General features: G+C 52.9%; 3 protein-coding genes across 3 annotated transcripts; 2 read left to right on the plus strand and 1 right to left on the minus strand.

Annotated features, from left to right (window-relative positions):
- Nucleotides 1-1963: 1963 nt before the first annotated feature.
- SMAC4_07046 (uncharacterized protein) lies at nt 1964-4240 on the plus strand. The gene is made up of 3 exons (XM_024655839.2): nt 1964-2708; nt 2929-3578; nt 3642-4240. Exons 1-3 carry the CDS (start codon nt 2384-2386, stop codon nt 3717-3719), a joined length of 1053 nt encoding a protein of 350 aa, XP_024511663.1. The 5' UTR covers nt 1964-2383; the 3' UTR covers nt 3720-4240.
- Nucleotides 4241-5351: 1111 nt separating this feature from the next.
- Nucleotides 5352-8131, minus strand: SMAC4_07047 (uncharacterized protein). The gene is made up of 2 exons (XM_003349646.2): nt 8007-8131; nt 5352-7911 (listed from the first exon to the last, which is right to left on the minus strand). Exon 2 carries the CDS (start codon nt 7850-7852, stop codon nt 5552-5554), a length of 2301 nt encoding a protein of 766 aa, XP_003349694.1. The 5' UTR covers nt 7853-7911; nt 8007-8131; the 3' UTR covers nt 5352-5551.
- Nucleotides 8132-9326: 1195 nt separating this feature from the next.
- On the plus strand, nt 9327-12673 carry SMAC4_07048 (uncharacterized protein; the record flags this gene model as incomplete). The annotated part of the gene is made up of 2 exons (XM_066090557.1): nt 9327-11430; nt 11541-12673. Exons 1-2 carry the CDS (start codon nt 10632-10634, stop codon nt 12671-12673), a joined length of 1932 nt encoding a protein of 643 aa, XP_065946057.1. The 5' UTR covers nt 9327-10631.
- Between the last annotated feature and the right edge of the window lie 877 nt (nt 12674-13550).

Below are 13550 nucleotides of genomic sequence, written 5' to 3' on the forward strand. Positions count from 1 at the left end.
AAATCCTATTCTTCGGACTGGAGACTTTTTCTTTCGAAAAACCCATTTCTCTTTATCTTTCACTGCCTACGGTTCCTACCTTGTTGAGGGGCCGTGGTGAGGAAGGAAACAAATCACGAATAATGCATGGCGTCGCGAGTCGCGTGGTTCTGTTTAGGTTCTAGGGGAGGGCTGAGGAGTAAAGATTCCACGAGCCGTGTCCATGCGACTCGTGCCGACAACGCGGGGTTATTTTGGGATCGTGATGCAGTCTCGCGGGCAGTTCTGGCGGTGTGAAAGTCAATGTTTCGCATTGCCTTGGTTTTGTTTCGCGGTCATCTGGACGCGGTCTGCCTCGAATGGGAAAACCTCACCTTGGAAGCCTGGTCCATGAGTGTCCGGAAAGTTCAAAAAAATATGTATGTCTACGCGTCCTTGGATTCAGCCGCCAGCTGTAAAGTGTCGTGATATTGCCGTTGCCAAAGTTGCGCTGTGTGTATGGATTCGGCCTTGCTACCAAGTTCATCACAAGCGTGCACACATCTTGCATTCGTGTATCCAGAGATCCCCTCAGCTCGCTTGCCTCGCCCTCTCGGCAAACGACAAATGGTCGATCTTGTAGACAAAGACAAAGCCTTCATCTGGATTATTCCATTGCTTCCGACATCACCACTCATGACATGACGTCGAAGGGCCCGAATATCGTTCAAGCTTTGGAGCGACGATCCTGCCCATCAACATGCGCCAACTGACTTCACTGCAACGAAACGAGGCGTGGCCGGGGCTGTCCGCTCCGGTCCTCGCTCCCTACACGGACCCTGGCACCACCAGGCTACCGTACACGATACCTACAGTATGGCATGTCGAGTCAACAATGGCGGCATGGAGGACGAGTCGTCAAATGTTGACAAAAGTAGTTCAGGGTCCAAATCAGCATCTCATTGTTGTCCAATCCCGTCACTTGTTCTCCTGGATAATGCTCCTTGTTTGCGTACTGTAATCAAAACGTATTGGCAGTTACTAGTCTCAGAGCTCTCTCGCTTCAATGCAAAACAGATTCCCCTAGCATTCTCAGAGGGACGAACCAATGTCAAGGGAGGATGGCTGTTTGGATAAGAGACCGCTCCCAGACCTTTCCCGCGATACCTCTCCGAAACCTGGACCCGTCCTAGATCGCAAGATCGAAAGCCATGGTCATAATAGGCACAAGATGTCAGCATGTCTTGCAGCAGCAGATTTGAACTGGCCGAGCCGTTGTGTAGTAAGCATCAGCAGCGGAGATACACTGTGATATCGGTGGGAGAATTGAGAAAGAAAGTGGGAATGCCGATTGGCCGGCGCGACGATTTCCAGATGCCAAGACCAGAAGTGTGAAGGCTGGAAGGTCGGCTCACCAACACGTTCCATGAAGTTGACTGCCCACTGGGGCCCGTGGGCAAGAAGAGACTTTCGACGCTGCTAGAGTTTTCGCTCCACTCAGCTGGCCAGATACGCCGTCAGATTGGTCAGCTTCGGTCACTGACCGTGTCAGGTTACGAACGGTTACTGTAAGATTGTATGATACGCCTGCCGCGTGACACAGTGCACCGCTGAAAACTGGAGGTGCGTCGCGCTGCTGGCTGGGCGAATGGCCCTGCTACCAGTCCCCGGCCGTCTTTGGCTGAAAGGCCAGGGCCGTCCAACTCTGCCTTCCACACCCGCTCGCCTCCTCCAAGTCCAAGGCGGGCGCCCTGTCTTGTTCACTCCAGCATCATCAACCGAACAACCCAAAACCCACCACCAACACCGACTGACAATCAAATCTGTCGCCTAACCCATCCAGCATCGCCGAGCGCCGACACGAGGCCAGCGATCACCGAAACGCCATTCGAGTCGATTCATTTCCGACTCTGATTTTTTCGATATTTCCTAGCGTTATCTGTCGACCGCCTATCTGGATTGATTGAGTTGGAAGTTGCAGTTTGGGGGAGTTGCACGCGGGCGGAGAGCGAAAGCTTCTGCGACAGTCGCCGGCAGTTTAGGCTCGCGACTCGACACGGCGAAAACACTCTTCCCCCTTCGACGAGCGCCCGCTTTCAGGCCTCCCTCTTGGACACCGCTGTCTCGTCACCATATCGGGCTTCGTCGGCCGATTATCAGCATCGCGTCACATCCGCTTCACGAGCGTCGGAGCGTGACACCCACCACCTGCTGTTAGGGAGCGGTGGAATTTCGTTGTTGTTTGTCTGAAGGAAAGAACAGACGCAGGTTCATTTCTTTGTTATCGCCGGACCACCACTTGTCTGCAGCGGACAAGACAGAGACAATCGCTTTCGCGCCAAGGATCCTGGTCGTTTATCCGTCGTTGTTCGGTCGCCTCACTCAACGTCTTCAACGACTCCACCAATTTTGCCATCATTGAAAAATGATGTCTTTTCACCCCCAGACCCCGCAAAGCCCCTCGCATTTCTCGCCCAGTTCGAGTGATCAATCCACGAGCATGTCAGGCTCCATGATTTCCACCACGACGACCTTGCCGACCCCAGCCCACAGCGTAAACGGCAGCTCCCTCGCCAACGACATGTCGTTCACAGACATTGTCATGGGAGAGAACTCTCCCCAGAAGCGCAAGCGCACCGCCGACGATGTAGGCGATCGAGAGCAGAAGAAAGTCCACATCGAGGACCGCAAACTTGGTATTGACGACCTCCATTTGGACGTTGGTGAAAAATACCTCCTTTGCAGATCTCGTAAGGCTCCCTTCACCTGCACCCACACGCAGCAGCAGCAGCGGCAGTGGCATATGCGAGAGATGCGATCCCGCTCGTTGTGGCTCATGTTGCCACAGCGACGGGCATTATCTCTCCGTCTGCTTTCCTGCCCACACCCCGTGCCAGTCACTGGGTGACCGATTATCGGTATTGTTTGTTGCACATTGAGAAGAGTCTTCGTTAACATTGACAATTGCAGAGCATCAACCGCCTCGTCCTCATCTGTCCGAAGACCTTTTCGAGATGTTTGGTTTGGCGGATCTTGCTGCTGAGTACGCGCGCATTAAAGACGGCCAGAAGAATGCTCTCCGCAAGACGTACAAGGGCCACATCAAGAAGCTGGGAGTGCAAGGTCACTTTGACTCGGTGAAGACGGATGAAAAGGACCCTGAGAGGATAGAGTACCTCATGGCCTGTCCCCAGGAAGAGTGGAACGCGCACTTTGTTAGAGGCAAGGAGATCACCAGGGGTTTCTCGTCAGACATGAAGAGCAAGATGTCGAGGGCTGTTACTATGAGCAGGGGGACCGTCCCTTCTACCCTTTGGAACAACTCGGTTCTTGGGGATATCGCAACGACCTCGTTGAAGGCGCACCTCAATCAGCCGCCATCCGCAAGACCCACGGCGCCGAACACCCCTTTGGCTTACGGGGGCCCAGCCATGCAACGTGTGAAGCCGCAGACCCCCGGTTTCCAGGACAACCGGCCCAGGCGCAACATCAAGAAGCGAGGCTACGGCGATTCCAGTTTTGAGGGCTACGGCGAAGGGTACGAGGATGATGGCGGGTTGGAGACAGGATACTCCACCGGCGAGGGTGACATGGCCTCTGGGTTCAAGCGTCGCAAAAAGGTGCTTATTTGAAGCAACGTCCCCGGTTGAGAGATTGGGGCACCCTTTGCTGACATCATACAGACTCAGCCCGGTACTCAGTCGTATGCGCAAGGCCGGCAGCAGTCGGGCTATGGCCATCATGGCGTGTCCGGGATATGACGTCCTGCGCGCGGCAGAAAGAGGAACGAGTACGCCGAGCCGCCGCCCTTACGGCAGATACCAACTGTTTTATCGTCGAGAACCAGCGAGACGTTTACGAATAGCCACGAGACATAATGCCGCCATGCATTTCCTTCGAAACGGCTTAAACGACCCGCCTGATCAGTGTTCAGGGTGATACCTGGATGATCAGAGATGTTTGTGGGACAAAACCGGTACGGAAGACAGGTCAGATCTTTTTGAGGCTCACACCTATGGCGAAAGTCTGGGATAAAGGCACAACGGGCGGTACTCGGGAGGTTGGCTCGGGGGCAGTAGTACGAGTCATCCTCATTGGCACACAAACAGTAGTCACTGGCGGTGTTAACTCATCGAAAGTTCTGTTGTCTGTTGTGCTTCATCTGCAGAACATCAAAACGTCTGCGACTTTTGCTTTTTTTGCTCTTTTTTTTCTTTTACCAAAACACATAACACGACATATACCAGCATGGCGTTCAGGGGGGGGGTTCTGCTTTTTTTTTTCTTTTTTTTCACAACACGTTTATTCTACGACTTGGTTTCCGGCTGATTTTTCACCATCACACAAGAATGCAAAAATGGGGTCCCAACATAACCCTTCTACATTGTCTGATTATTTGCATACTGCTCGGTTTTTTTCTCATCAGCTCTCTTAAGAAAAAAAGTGGTGGGAACCGAGGAAGAGAGAAGAAAGGAAAGAGAATGATATGGATCTCTCTATTGGTCTATTTTTTATGAAAGGAAGGGTGGAAGGAAAGCGAAGGTTGATACCATTCGGAGCGCGAAGAGGGAAAGGAATGCGCGCGCTCCGCGACGGAAATATAGGGTCCTTTTAGTAGTTAGGGGACAGAGGGGAGAGGGGATCACGGTCAGGTGTAGAACGAAGCGAAGCCCAAGTTGGTGGCTGGCTGGGCTTACGCGGAGATGGCGACTCTGAGGGTGATGGTTTCTAGACCGATCATGCTGGCCTCGCTCGTATACCCCTACTAGTTTAGTTCCAAAAGAGAAGTAAAAAAAGATGATGGCGACTTAATCAGAAGAGGAGAGAGAGAGAGAGAGAGAGGAGAGACAGTACGGAACAAGAGTCTTCATCCAGCCTTGTGTTAATGGAAGTGGTTCGTTCGTCCTTGAGAGTTACCTACCATGCGTGTGTGTGCTTTTTGCCTTTTGCCTTTCTGCTTACTTTGTCTGCCGGTGTCCATTGTTGCTTGTTTGTTTGTGATTTTGTTTTGTGTTTTGTTGTTTTCGAGTAGCGCAAAGTTTAGACAAAAAGGACTGGATTGAGCGCGTTATGGGAGGGAGGGATGGATGGATGGGATGAAAGACGGATAGGATGGGATGAAAGGAGGCGGATAGCTGAGGGTGCGCGGATGGATGGAGGGATGGATGAACAATGTCACATGTTTAATATAGGAAACAATGGAGTTGAATGGAACATCTTTAGCAAAGGACAAAGTCCTTTCATGCTTGCTTTACAGCTTGACATAAAGGCACACACGGACGATGTCGTTTTGTGGCTGACTGAGAGGACGACTTTGTTGGTATGCGGATCGCATGTGTGCATAGACTAAGTCTCAACGGCTCATTACTCTGCGCAGTCCATTCTTTACTACCCATCTCAGCTATCCTGTCGTCTTCTATCTGCATGTCTGTCATCGATGGGTCACTTGTCCTATTCCCCCATTGCCCTCATGTAGTGTGTGGTGTCTGTCATGTCATACTCATCCTTCCGTACCCATTCAGTACCCAACCCATCCCGAGCTATCTATCGTTCCATCATCCACCCCCTAAGCTACCCTCACTCAGTCTCTCACTCAATCAAGATCCAACCCCTGCATGCCCTCAAGCAACAACCTCTTGCTCGCATCATCATGCACCCACCCCACGATCCTCGAGCTGACATCCCCCACCAGCTTATCGTAATGCGGCCCCGGAAAGAACAAGCCGCAATGGGCGCCGACCTCGTCCACGCCCTCCATGTAGATCTGGATCCAAGTCGGGTCCATGAAGCCATTGCTGGATTTGGAGGGGACCATGCAGAATTTGCGAAGTTTTTGTTTCTTTGGTTCTTTCTCTTTCTCCTTCTTTTTCTTTGAGTCGTTTACTTTTTGCTTGTCCTTGTTCTTGTCCTTGTTCTTGTCCTTGTTCTTGTCTTTGTTTCTCGTGGTGTTGGTTGTTGTTGATGTTGATGCCTCCCCATTGCCGCCGTTTTCATTGTCCTCACCATCCGCAGACCCCGAAAGCGCCAAGTGATGACTCTCCAACTCGCCAATCCTCTCCGCCGTCGAACTCGCCTTGATCTTCTCTTCCTTCTTCTGTTTCCGCTCCCACTCCTTCTTGTCCTTCTTCTCCTGCTTCTCGGCCTCTTTCTTTATCTTCTCCTGCTGCTTCTTGGTGTCCCGCTGGAGTTTGGCTTGCGCCTTCTCGTGCTTCTCGACGATTTTCAGCCGCTCTTTCAGGATCTTGTCCCGGTTCTTGACGGCTGCTTCGTACTCCTTCCGTGCTTGCTTGGCGTCCTTTTCGGCTTGCTTGCGCGCTTCTTTAGAGGGTATGGTGCTGAGGTCAATAGCTGGGGGTGGCGAAGGGGTTTGGGGGATTGCGGGGAGGTCCGGCATGGGGAGGGAGGAGGGGAGGGTTGTTAGGGTGCTTGTTTCGTCGCCGTCGCCGTCGTCGCTGCTGCTTTTGCTCCTGGTTTCGGCTCCGCTGACGTTGCTGATGGAATGTTCGGCAGTCTTGTTAACATCTTCGTGAGAGACGTATGCAGGGGGCTTATCCTCTTCCTTTCGGTGTTCCGGTTGGTGGATGGGGTCGTCATCGGATAGGGGTACGGGTTCCAGTTCTGTGAGTTCCAATTCTTCTGAGCTCCGTGGAGTTGACGTTTGAGATCTGGCGGTATCGAAAGATTCACGCTCGGGGACCGCTTTCTCGGCCATTTTCGCCTTCGAGTGCGACCTCGAATGTCCTTCTGGAGCAGCCTCCGAAGTGACCGTTGGAGCAATACTCTTGCGAGCTTCCTTGTCCTTGAGTATCCCTGTAGAAACGGTATAGTAGTTCACGAATCGCACTCTGACCTCCTTGTCTGTTGAGGACTGTCTCAACTCATCCACATCTTCCAACTTCCTCAACCTGTTATACCTGGACTTCATGCCGGGGTAGTCGGCCAGACAGCCGCCAAACTCCAAGTGCGATATGATGTGGTTAGTAGCCGCCTCAACAAGATTCTCTTGGCTATGTTTTTGCGCAAAATGAGCAATGTTCTTCAACCAGCCTCGATCCACGAAGGATACATCGTTGAAGAACTTGGGGTTGAAGTAAGGATCTGGAGCCGAGGGAGAGGACATTGATGATGGCGTCAGCCTGGGTATAGGTGAAGTTGCCTCCGGAGGAGGGTAGATCTCGGAGTAGATAGATGCATCTGGTGATAGCCCTGGTGAGGGCTGGGCGACAAGCATTTGAGACTCTTGTCCCGCGTTCGTAGCTCCTGGAGGAGCTGGCGCCTTACGAAAAAGACTTGCAATTCCTGATACCACAATACCTGGATGGAGGCCTAGCAATGGAGCATCCAAAGACAGAGTTCCCAAGATCTGATGGCGAAACGGGGAGTCGCTGTAGACTACATCTTGAGGTTGACGGGGCAAAAGAGCAACTTCAGCGGCCAGCAGGCCACCCATAGAGTGGCCTATCAAGACAACATCGGTGGTGGGCGACTCGTGTGGCATAAGCCAGTTACTGAAGTTATCCCGGGCCACGGTAATGGACTTGTAAGTCTTGTAGCGGGGATAGATCTTGGAGTGGATGACGTGTGTCTCGGCCAGGGCTTCTCGAAGGAAGCTGTGGACATGAGCGGGAAAGGAGCGAAAGGAAGAGTCGTTGCCCATGAAGCCATGGATGTAGATAACGAGCAGCGTCCTCCTTTGCGAGTCCCTGTAACTGCCTGTCGGGGTGGACGGAGCCAAGGACTGTGTGGACGAAGTTCGAGGGTCGACCGGCCTGTTCCATTGCGAATACGGATAATTCGCTGGAGGGGGAATCGAGTTGTCTAGGCCGTGCCCTTGATCTGCCGTCCAGGGGTATTCCGAGGCATTTTGAAGATGTTGTTGCTCTTTATCAACCATGGCGATGCTTGGCAGTGGTGATTGTAAATGTAAGAAGGACGGCCGTGTTGATGGCCCCCCTGACGATGACGATACTGCCCCTGTCAGCGATTGATCTTCTACATATGGCACGGTCCCCGGCGGATTAGCCACTGAAGTCGGATTTGATACGTACCTGATTCAAGGGAAACGGTTGACTAGACAGTGAATTGAGAGTGTTCTGAGTTGCTTTCATGTGGGAGTTTGACCATGTATGTCGGTCGTTCTGCATCTGTCCACTTACTGGTGAGGTGGTTTTTGCCCACTACGAATGTACCACTACCTATAGTGTAAGGTCCGGGTACAGCGGGCTGTAGGACGGGCTGGACAGTTGACCTCAGGCGGTTAGAACTAGGTAAGGTAGTACCTTAGTTGACGATCCCCGCTTACAGCTAAAAGGGGTACCTTGTAGGCGAGACAATCATCGGCTGGCCGGAACTTCCAGGACAATCTCGCAATGACGGGAACTGAGGACAAACGAGGCGATTACTATCGTTTATCGGTTGGCCTGAGCGTTGAATATCAAATTCGACGGGATTTCCGCGATACAAGATGTCACTGTTACGGTACCTGGATACATGGAATCCTTGAGTAGGTGTTTTTCGGCTGGACTGCGTTTGCTACCTTATCAGCCTGGACCAGGACATTCAGTTCAACATGATTCATCTGTGGCACGTATCATCATTTTTCAACACAGCAGGGAGAAAGCCCGAGTTGGATTGTCCAAGGCTCGACCACGGCTTGACCCAAGGCTAAGCCACAGAGGCAGAGGTCAAAGATATGGAAAGTCAGATGGGGGAACTCTAGACTGGGAGACGGGACAGTGCCTTTTTATCGTCGCTCTTTCCATTCATGTGTGCGGTAACACAACACGAGACGGAGTGTGACGGTTGCGACATTTGCGAGATGCCAACCTCAACGACTGCAACTGCCCAGGCCCAAATGAGATTGAGCTTCGTATCGGCCATGGTTTCCATGTTGTGGATGCGTGGATGCTTGCCGGTATCAAAAGCTCTCCTTGATAATAAAAAGTGGTCCTAAGCAGCACCCCAGGTCCCGACTGCAGGTCCCAACAGGCGGGCCTGGCGGGGTAGGAGCCTCTTTGCTGCGCCCATCAGGGAAATCCCGAATGTTTCAAATGTTGATCGCAAAAAGATGTGCCTCTTGAATCGTGATTCTCAGGAGGCTCCTTCCCAGTCGATTCCCAAGTGCCAAAAGCCACGCCGTATCCATCGATGCCTGCCTTCAAGTTGTCCCCAGCTCATTCATCGGCATTCAGTTGTGCAATTGTTTTTGCTGTTTGTATGGACCGTCCGTTTAAATTGCAGCCATCGACTTTTGGCCAGTGCATTTACAGTACGACAGCCGGCCAATCACCGCATCAGACGTTGAGCGACTGCGGTGGACCTGATTGGCCAATGATGGGGCACATCCGACCAGAGTGGATTCCAGTGAGCCATGCGGCCCATGCCTGCCATGGCAATCATGGGTTTTCTGTTTTTGCTGGGTCGGCCACGGGGTAAAAGCGCAAAGAGGAGACATCGGGCCAAGGAAGCGAAATTACAGAGACGTGTTGGGTCCCGTGTTGGCCCCGAAAATGGCTCCAAATGCCCCCAAATGGACCCGTCCTAAGGGCATGTCGAGGCAACGACGAGGCATGTTGGACGCCGCGCTAGAAGGGATCCCGCAGCGGAGACCCTTTCTCAGGGCCACACCATTCAGGGCACCTGCAACTTCGACGCCGCGCGCGCAACGGGAGAGGGCGTGGAGGGCAGGCAGGAGGGACTGAGAGCCATGCCGCCATCATTTCAGGTGCAGGGCCCAGGAGAGGAGGGCATGCGCAGACGGCTGCGAGGGTTGCGACTTGCGAGGGCATGTTGTGCCCAATTTTGGCATCTCATTTCATCTGCGAGCCAGCCCATGGATTGATTGTATGGGTGTATGGGTATGGTATGGATTGTGGATGGCGTGGTTCCCGGAGGTTATTATCGTCGTGCAGCCCGCCCCCCGTTGTTCATTCAATGTTTTTCGGTCTTTCTCTCCTCTTTGCCTGTTCCTTCTCTCCACCGGCTCATATCTTGTTTTTCTGTCGTTATCGTTTCATTCGTTTTATTTCCCACAACCAGGCCATGTTGTTGACAGTCTGAAAAGGCCGAGTTGACTCCATCACAGCGCGGACGAGTACCGACCATTGAGAGACAACCTAGACTCCGACGGGGAACCGAAAACTGTCAAAGAGGTGGACTCCGAACACGACAGAGAAAGGAAGAAAGAAAGAAAAGGAAAAGAAAGAATTGGACCCCAAAGACTACCGACTACCTACCGACCACCGACCAAAGGATGGATTCGATGAGATCGTGCCCATGATCTTTTTACTTTTACCTACAATGCGCCAGCCAACCAATACCTTGAGTAGCTGTTGTTGTTCCATCGTCTCGTCGCCGCCATCATCAGCGTAGCTTCGCAGCTGTCGATTACGAACTATTGCAGACCGACCCGGCCACCCGCACACTCGAATACGGGAAACCTGTCGTCCTCTTGGAATCACCAGATCACGAAATCTCACTGCCAAATTCCTTGGCCAACCCCCGGCCCCGCGGCAAAAAGTCACCAAAAGCCGTCCATCTTGGACAAGTCGCTCGTTTAACCCTCGTCGCTCGTTGATCGCAGCCACATTGCGCGCCCAACAGCCCTCCAACAACCGGCACAACCCACCCGCAAGTCACTGGGCTGCCTGGCTGCAGGCACCACCACACACGCCATGACTAACCACATTGGCGGGCCTTCACTCTCTCAGGCCCGCAAAACCATGAACATCGACCATTCCCATACAGGCTCCAGCGCTGGGCACAACCACCGCCATTTGCACCACCAACAACACAACCAACAGCAGCAGCCACGCCAGCTCCATCCGGAAGAGGAACCTGAACTTGATCTCGATCAAACTCCTCACCAACACCAACACCACATCCACACCCACACTCACAGCCACAACTACAACCACAACCTCAACCACAACCACGCTCGCTACCACCACCAAGAACATTCATCACATGAAGACAGCGACAACAACACCTCTCAACGTCTCGACATTCGTTCACCACTAGACGACGCCACCACCCACCAACAACAACAGCAATCCGAACCAGGACTACTAAATGCACGTTCAGTGTTAGTGGTCCAGACTGTGTCCGTCATCAAGATCATAGATGACGCCGGCGCTCTCGTCCACTTCTCGACTCTGGCATCCCAACCTGCTACGCAGTCACCCGACCCTGTGGCCGTGTTAACTGCCGACGTTAGAGACCTGGGTAGCCAGTTGCCCACCCTGTCCGTCTCAGTTCCGGGACTTGGCGATGGGACACCGTCGCCAACTGCCTCCGTCGACACGGAGTCGTCTATAACGTCCGCTATTCTGTCTCTGCCCTCTGGCGTGTCTGCGCCGGGGGCCTTGACGTCCGCTCTTTACAACACTTCGTCCGTATCATACGATGATGGCGCCTCGACCTTCCCCACACTATCGTTATCCTCGGGTCTTTTCAACTCTTCTTCTTCTTCAAGTATGCATATGCACCTTCTTTCGTCCCATCTTTCCCCCAGTCAGATAGCTTCCATCCCATGCGCAGTGAGTGACAGACATGCTGACCAATGTGCGCGACTCGTCATATAGCTCGCATCCCATCGTTTTACGCCAACGGCACACATGTGTCCCATTCCTTGTTCGCAAACACCACCCGAACATCGATCTATGCAAGCTCGACTTCCACCTTCGCTTCTTCCACTAAAAGCCGAGCTTCAACCACTCGATTCACCTCCACCTCGTCGGGTGTGCCGACTCTCGTAGCAGGTGGAACCGGAGGAGGCAACAGCGGTAATGGGGGTGCCGGTGGCGAATCCGCAAACCCCGCCGGAGCGACCGACTCTCCATATGTCGACCCCGACAACACGGACGACAACTCGAGCGGCCTTACGCCCACCGCTCAGCGATCCATCATCGGAGGCGTCGTAGGCGGGGCGGCCGGCATGGCCCTTATTGCGTTCCTGTTATTGTTCCTTCTCAAATGGAAAAAGCGAAATGGCGGCGGCAACATCCGGTTGCTGGGCGAGGGTGGAGCTCTGGCGGCTGCAGCCCGGAAACGGGGCGGGCATGAGCAGGGAGGAGGAGCTCTGGAAGGAGGAGGAGGCGGCAGTGGTGGAGGTGGTGGAGGAAATGGAGGAGGAGGAGGAGGAGGAGGAGAAGGAGGAGGAGGAGGAATGACGGAAAGAGGTCTTCCATATGCAGTCCCGTCTGCTCTTGCCAGCCTCACGGGGGCAAAGCGATTTTCAGCTGCGTCAGCCGAGCCCCCAGTTGCAGAACGGGGCTTTTACCGGGTATCAGGCAAGAAGCTGATATCCGTTCTAGAATCCGGCGGAGATGGGTACAGCGACCCGGATCCGCACGAGAGTGTTTACTACCGGGATTCCATGGCGTTTGGTGATGGGACGGCAGGCGCCCTCGGCCTCGGTGGGCAAAGACTCAAACTTGGATCTCCCATGCGGCCCATAAGTGGCGTCCCCGTCTTTAGGTCAGGACCGGGGAGGACCGCGATTGTTCAGCAGGATGGAGGATCACCAGGAGTTGTAGGAGGATCAAGCCCCTTTTCAGATGACACGCACCCGGTAACGCCCACGTCACCGATTGGCAGTCATGGACCCCCAAGTCCGCCCGCACGTGCTTCATTAATGCCAGACCCCATCGGTCGGAGTCTGGTATCACGGGATGGGTCCCGAGGATCTGGGTCAAGATTTACTGAGGATATGTGATGGGATGGATATCTTTTTTTCATCTCATTTCTTTTTGGACATAGCCTTTTTTTGTACCATCTTGTACCCACATCAAGCCATCCAATTTTTTCCCTTCTTTTGCAATCATTTGTTAAAAATCTTGAAATCTTCATTGGATATGATATCAACCTTCTTTTTGATTCTTGTCTCTTTCTTTCTTTCTCTCAAAAGTTTCACGCTTTCGCCATTTAACTGGGCGAAATGTGGTAAGACATTCCTTTCGGCGCCATTTGTCGTTGTTGTACATGTTTCTTTTTCTGAACTCCCCTCCAACTTTTAGCACACGTACGCATTCTTGATTCTATAATGTCTTGTGGTTATCAGATGTTGTTGGAGGCACGGGCATAACGGACGGACTACGTACGCCGTGCCATGTTCAGTTGCTGTGGAGGGAAAATGGAAATGGGGTGGAGGAATTTTGGATACATGATAAAAGCTCTGTTTTTTTCAACTTCGTTTCATGGTTTTGGTGTTCAGGAGGCGGCGGCGGCCGGCCGGCGGGGAAGGAAGGAATGGAAGTGTTTGGCTGGAGGGCAGGTGGGCAGGTGGGCATATACCTTGGGCTATATGATAGATATGAAGATAGGGAAGGGAAGGGAAGGGAAGGGAAGGGAACTAAGTAGTAGTGCAAGTAGTGGAAAGCGAAGAAAGAGAAGAAGAAGTAAAGTGCTGCAGCAGAAAGAAAATCTGGGTTTCTTGAGACTGAACTGATAGTGATTCCATTCCCCGTACAGTAGCTGTCGCGTAAGCAGGGCCGGTCGAATTGAGCGATCATCTCCATCAGGTACCTATCGTGTAACATCCATCTCCTGGTGGTTGTTCAGTCTTCAGCCCGTCCCCGTTCGAGAAATACGGA

This window comes from Sordaria macrospora, chromosome 2 (genome assembly GCF_033870435.1).
Source record: "Sordaria macrospora chromosome 2, complete sequence".
NCBI lineage: Eukaryota > Fungi > Ascomycota > Sordariomycetes > Sordariales > Sordariaceae > Sordaria > Sordaria macrospora.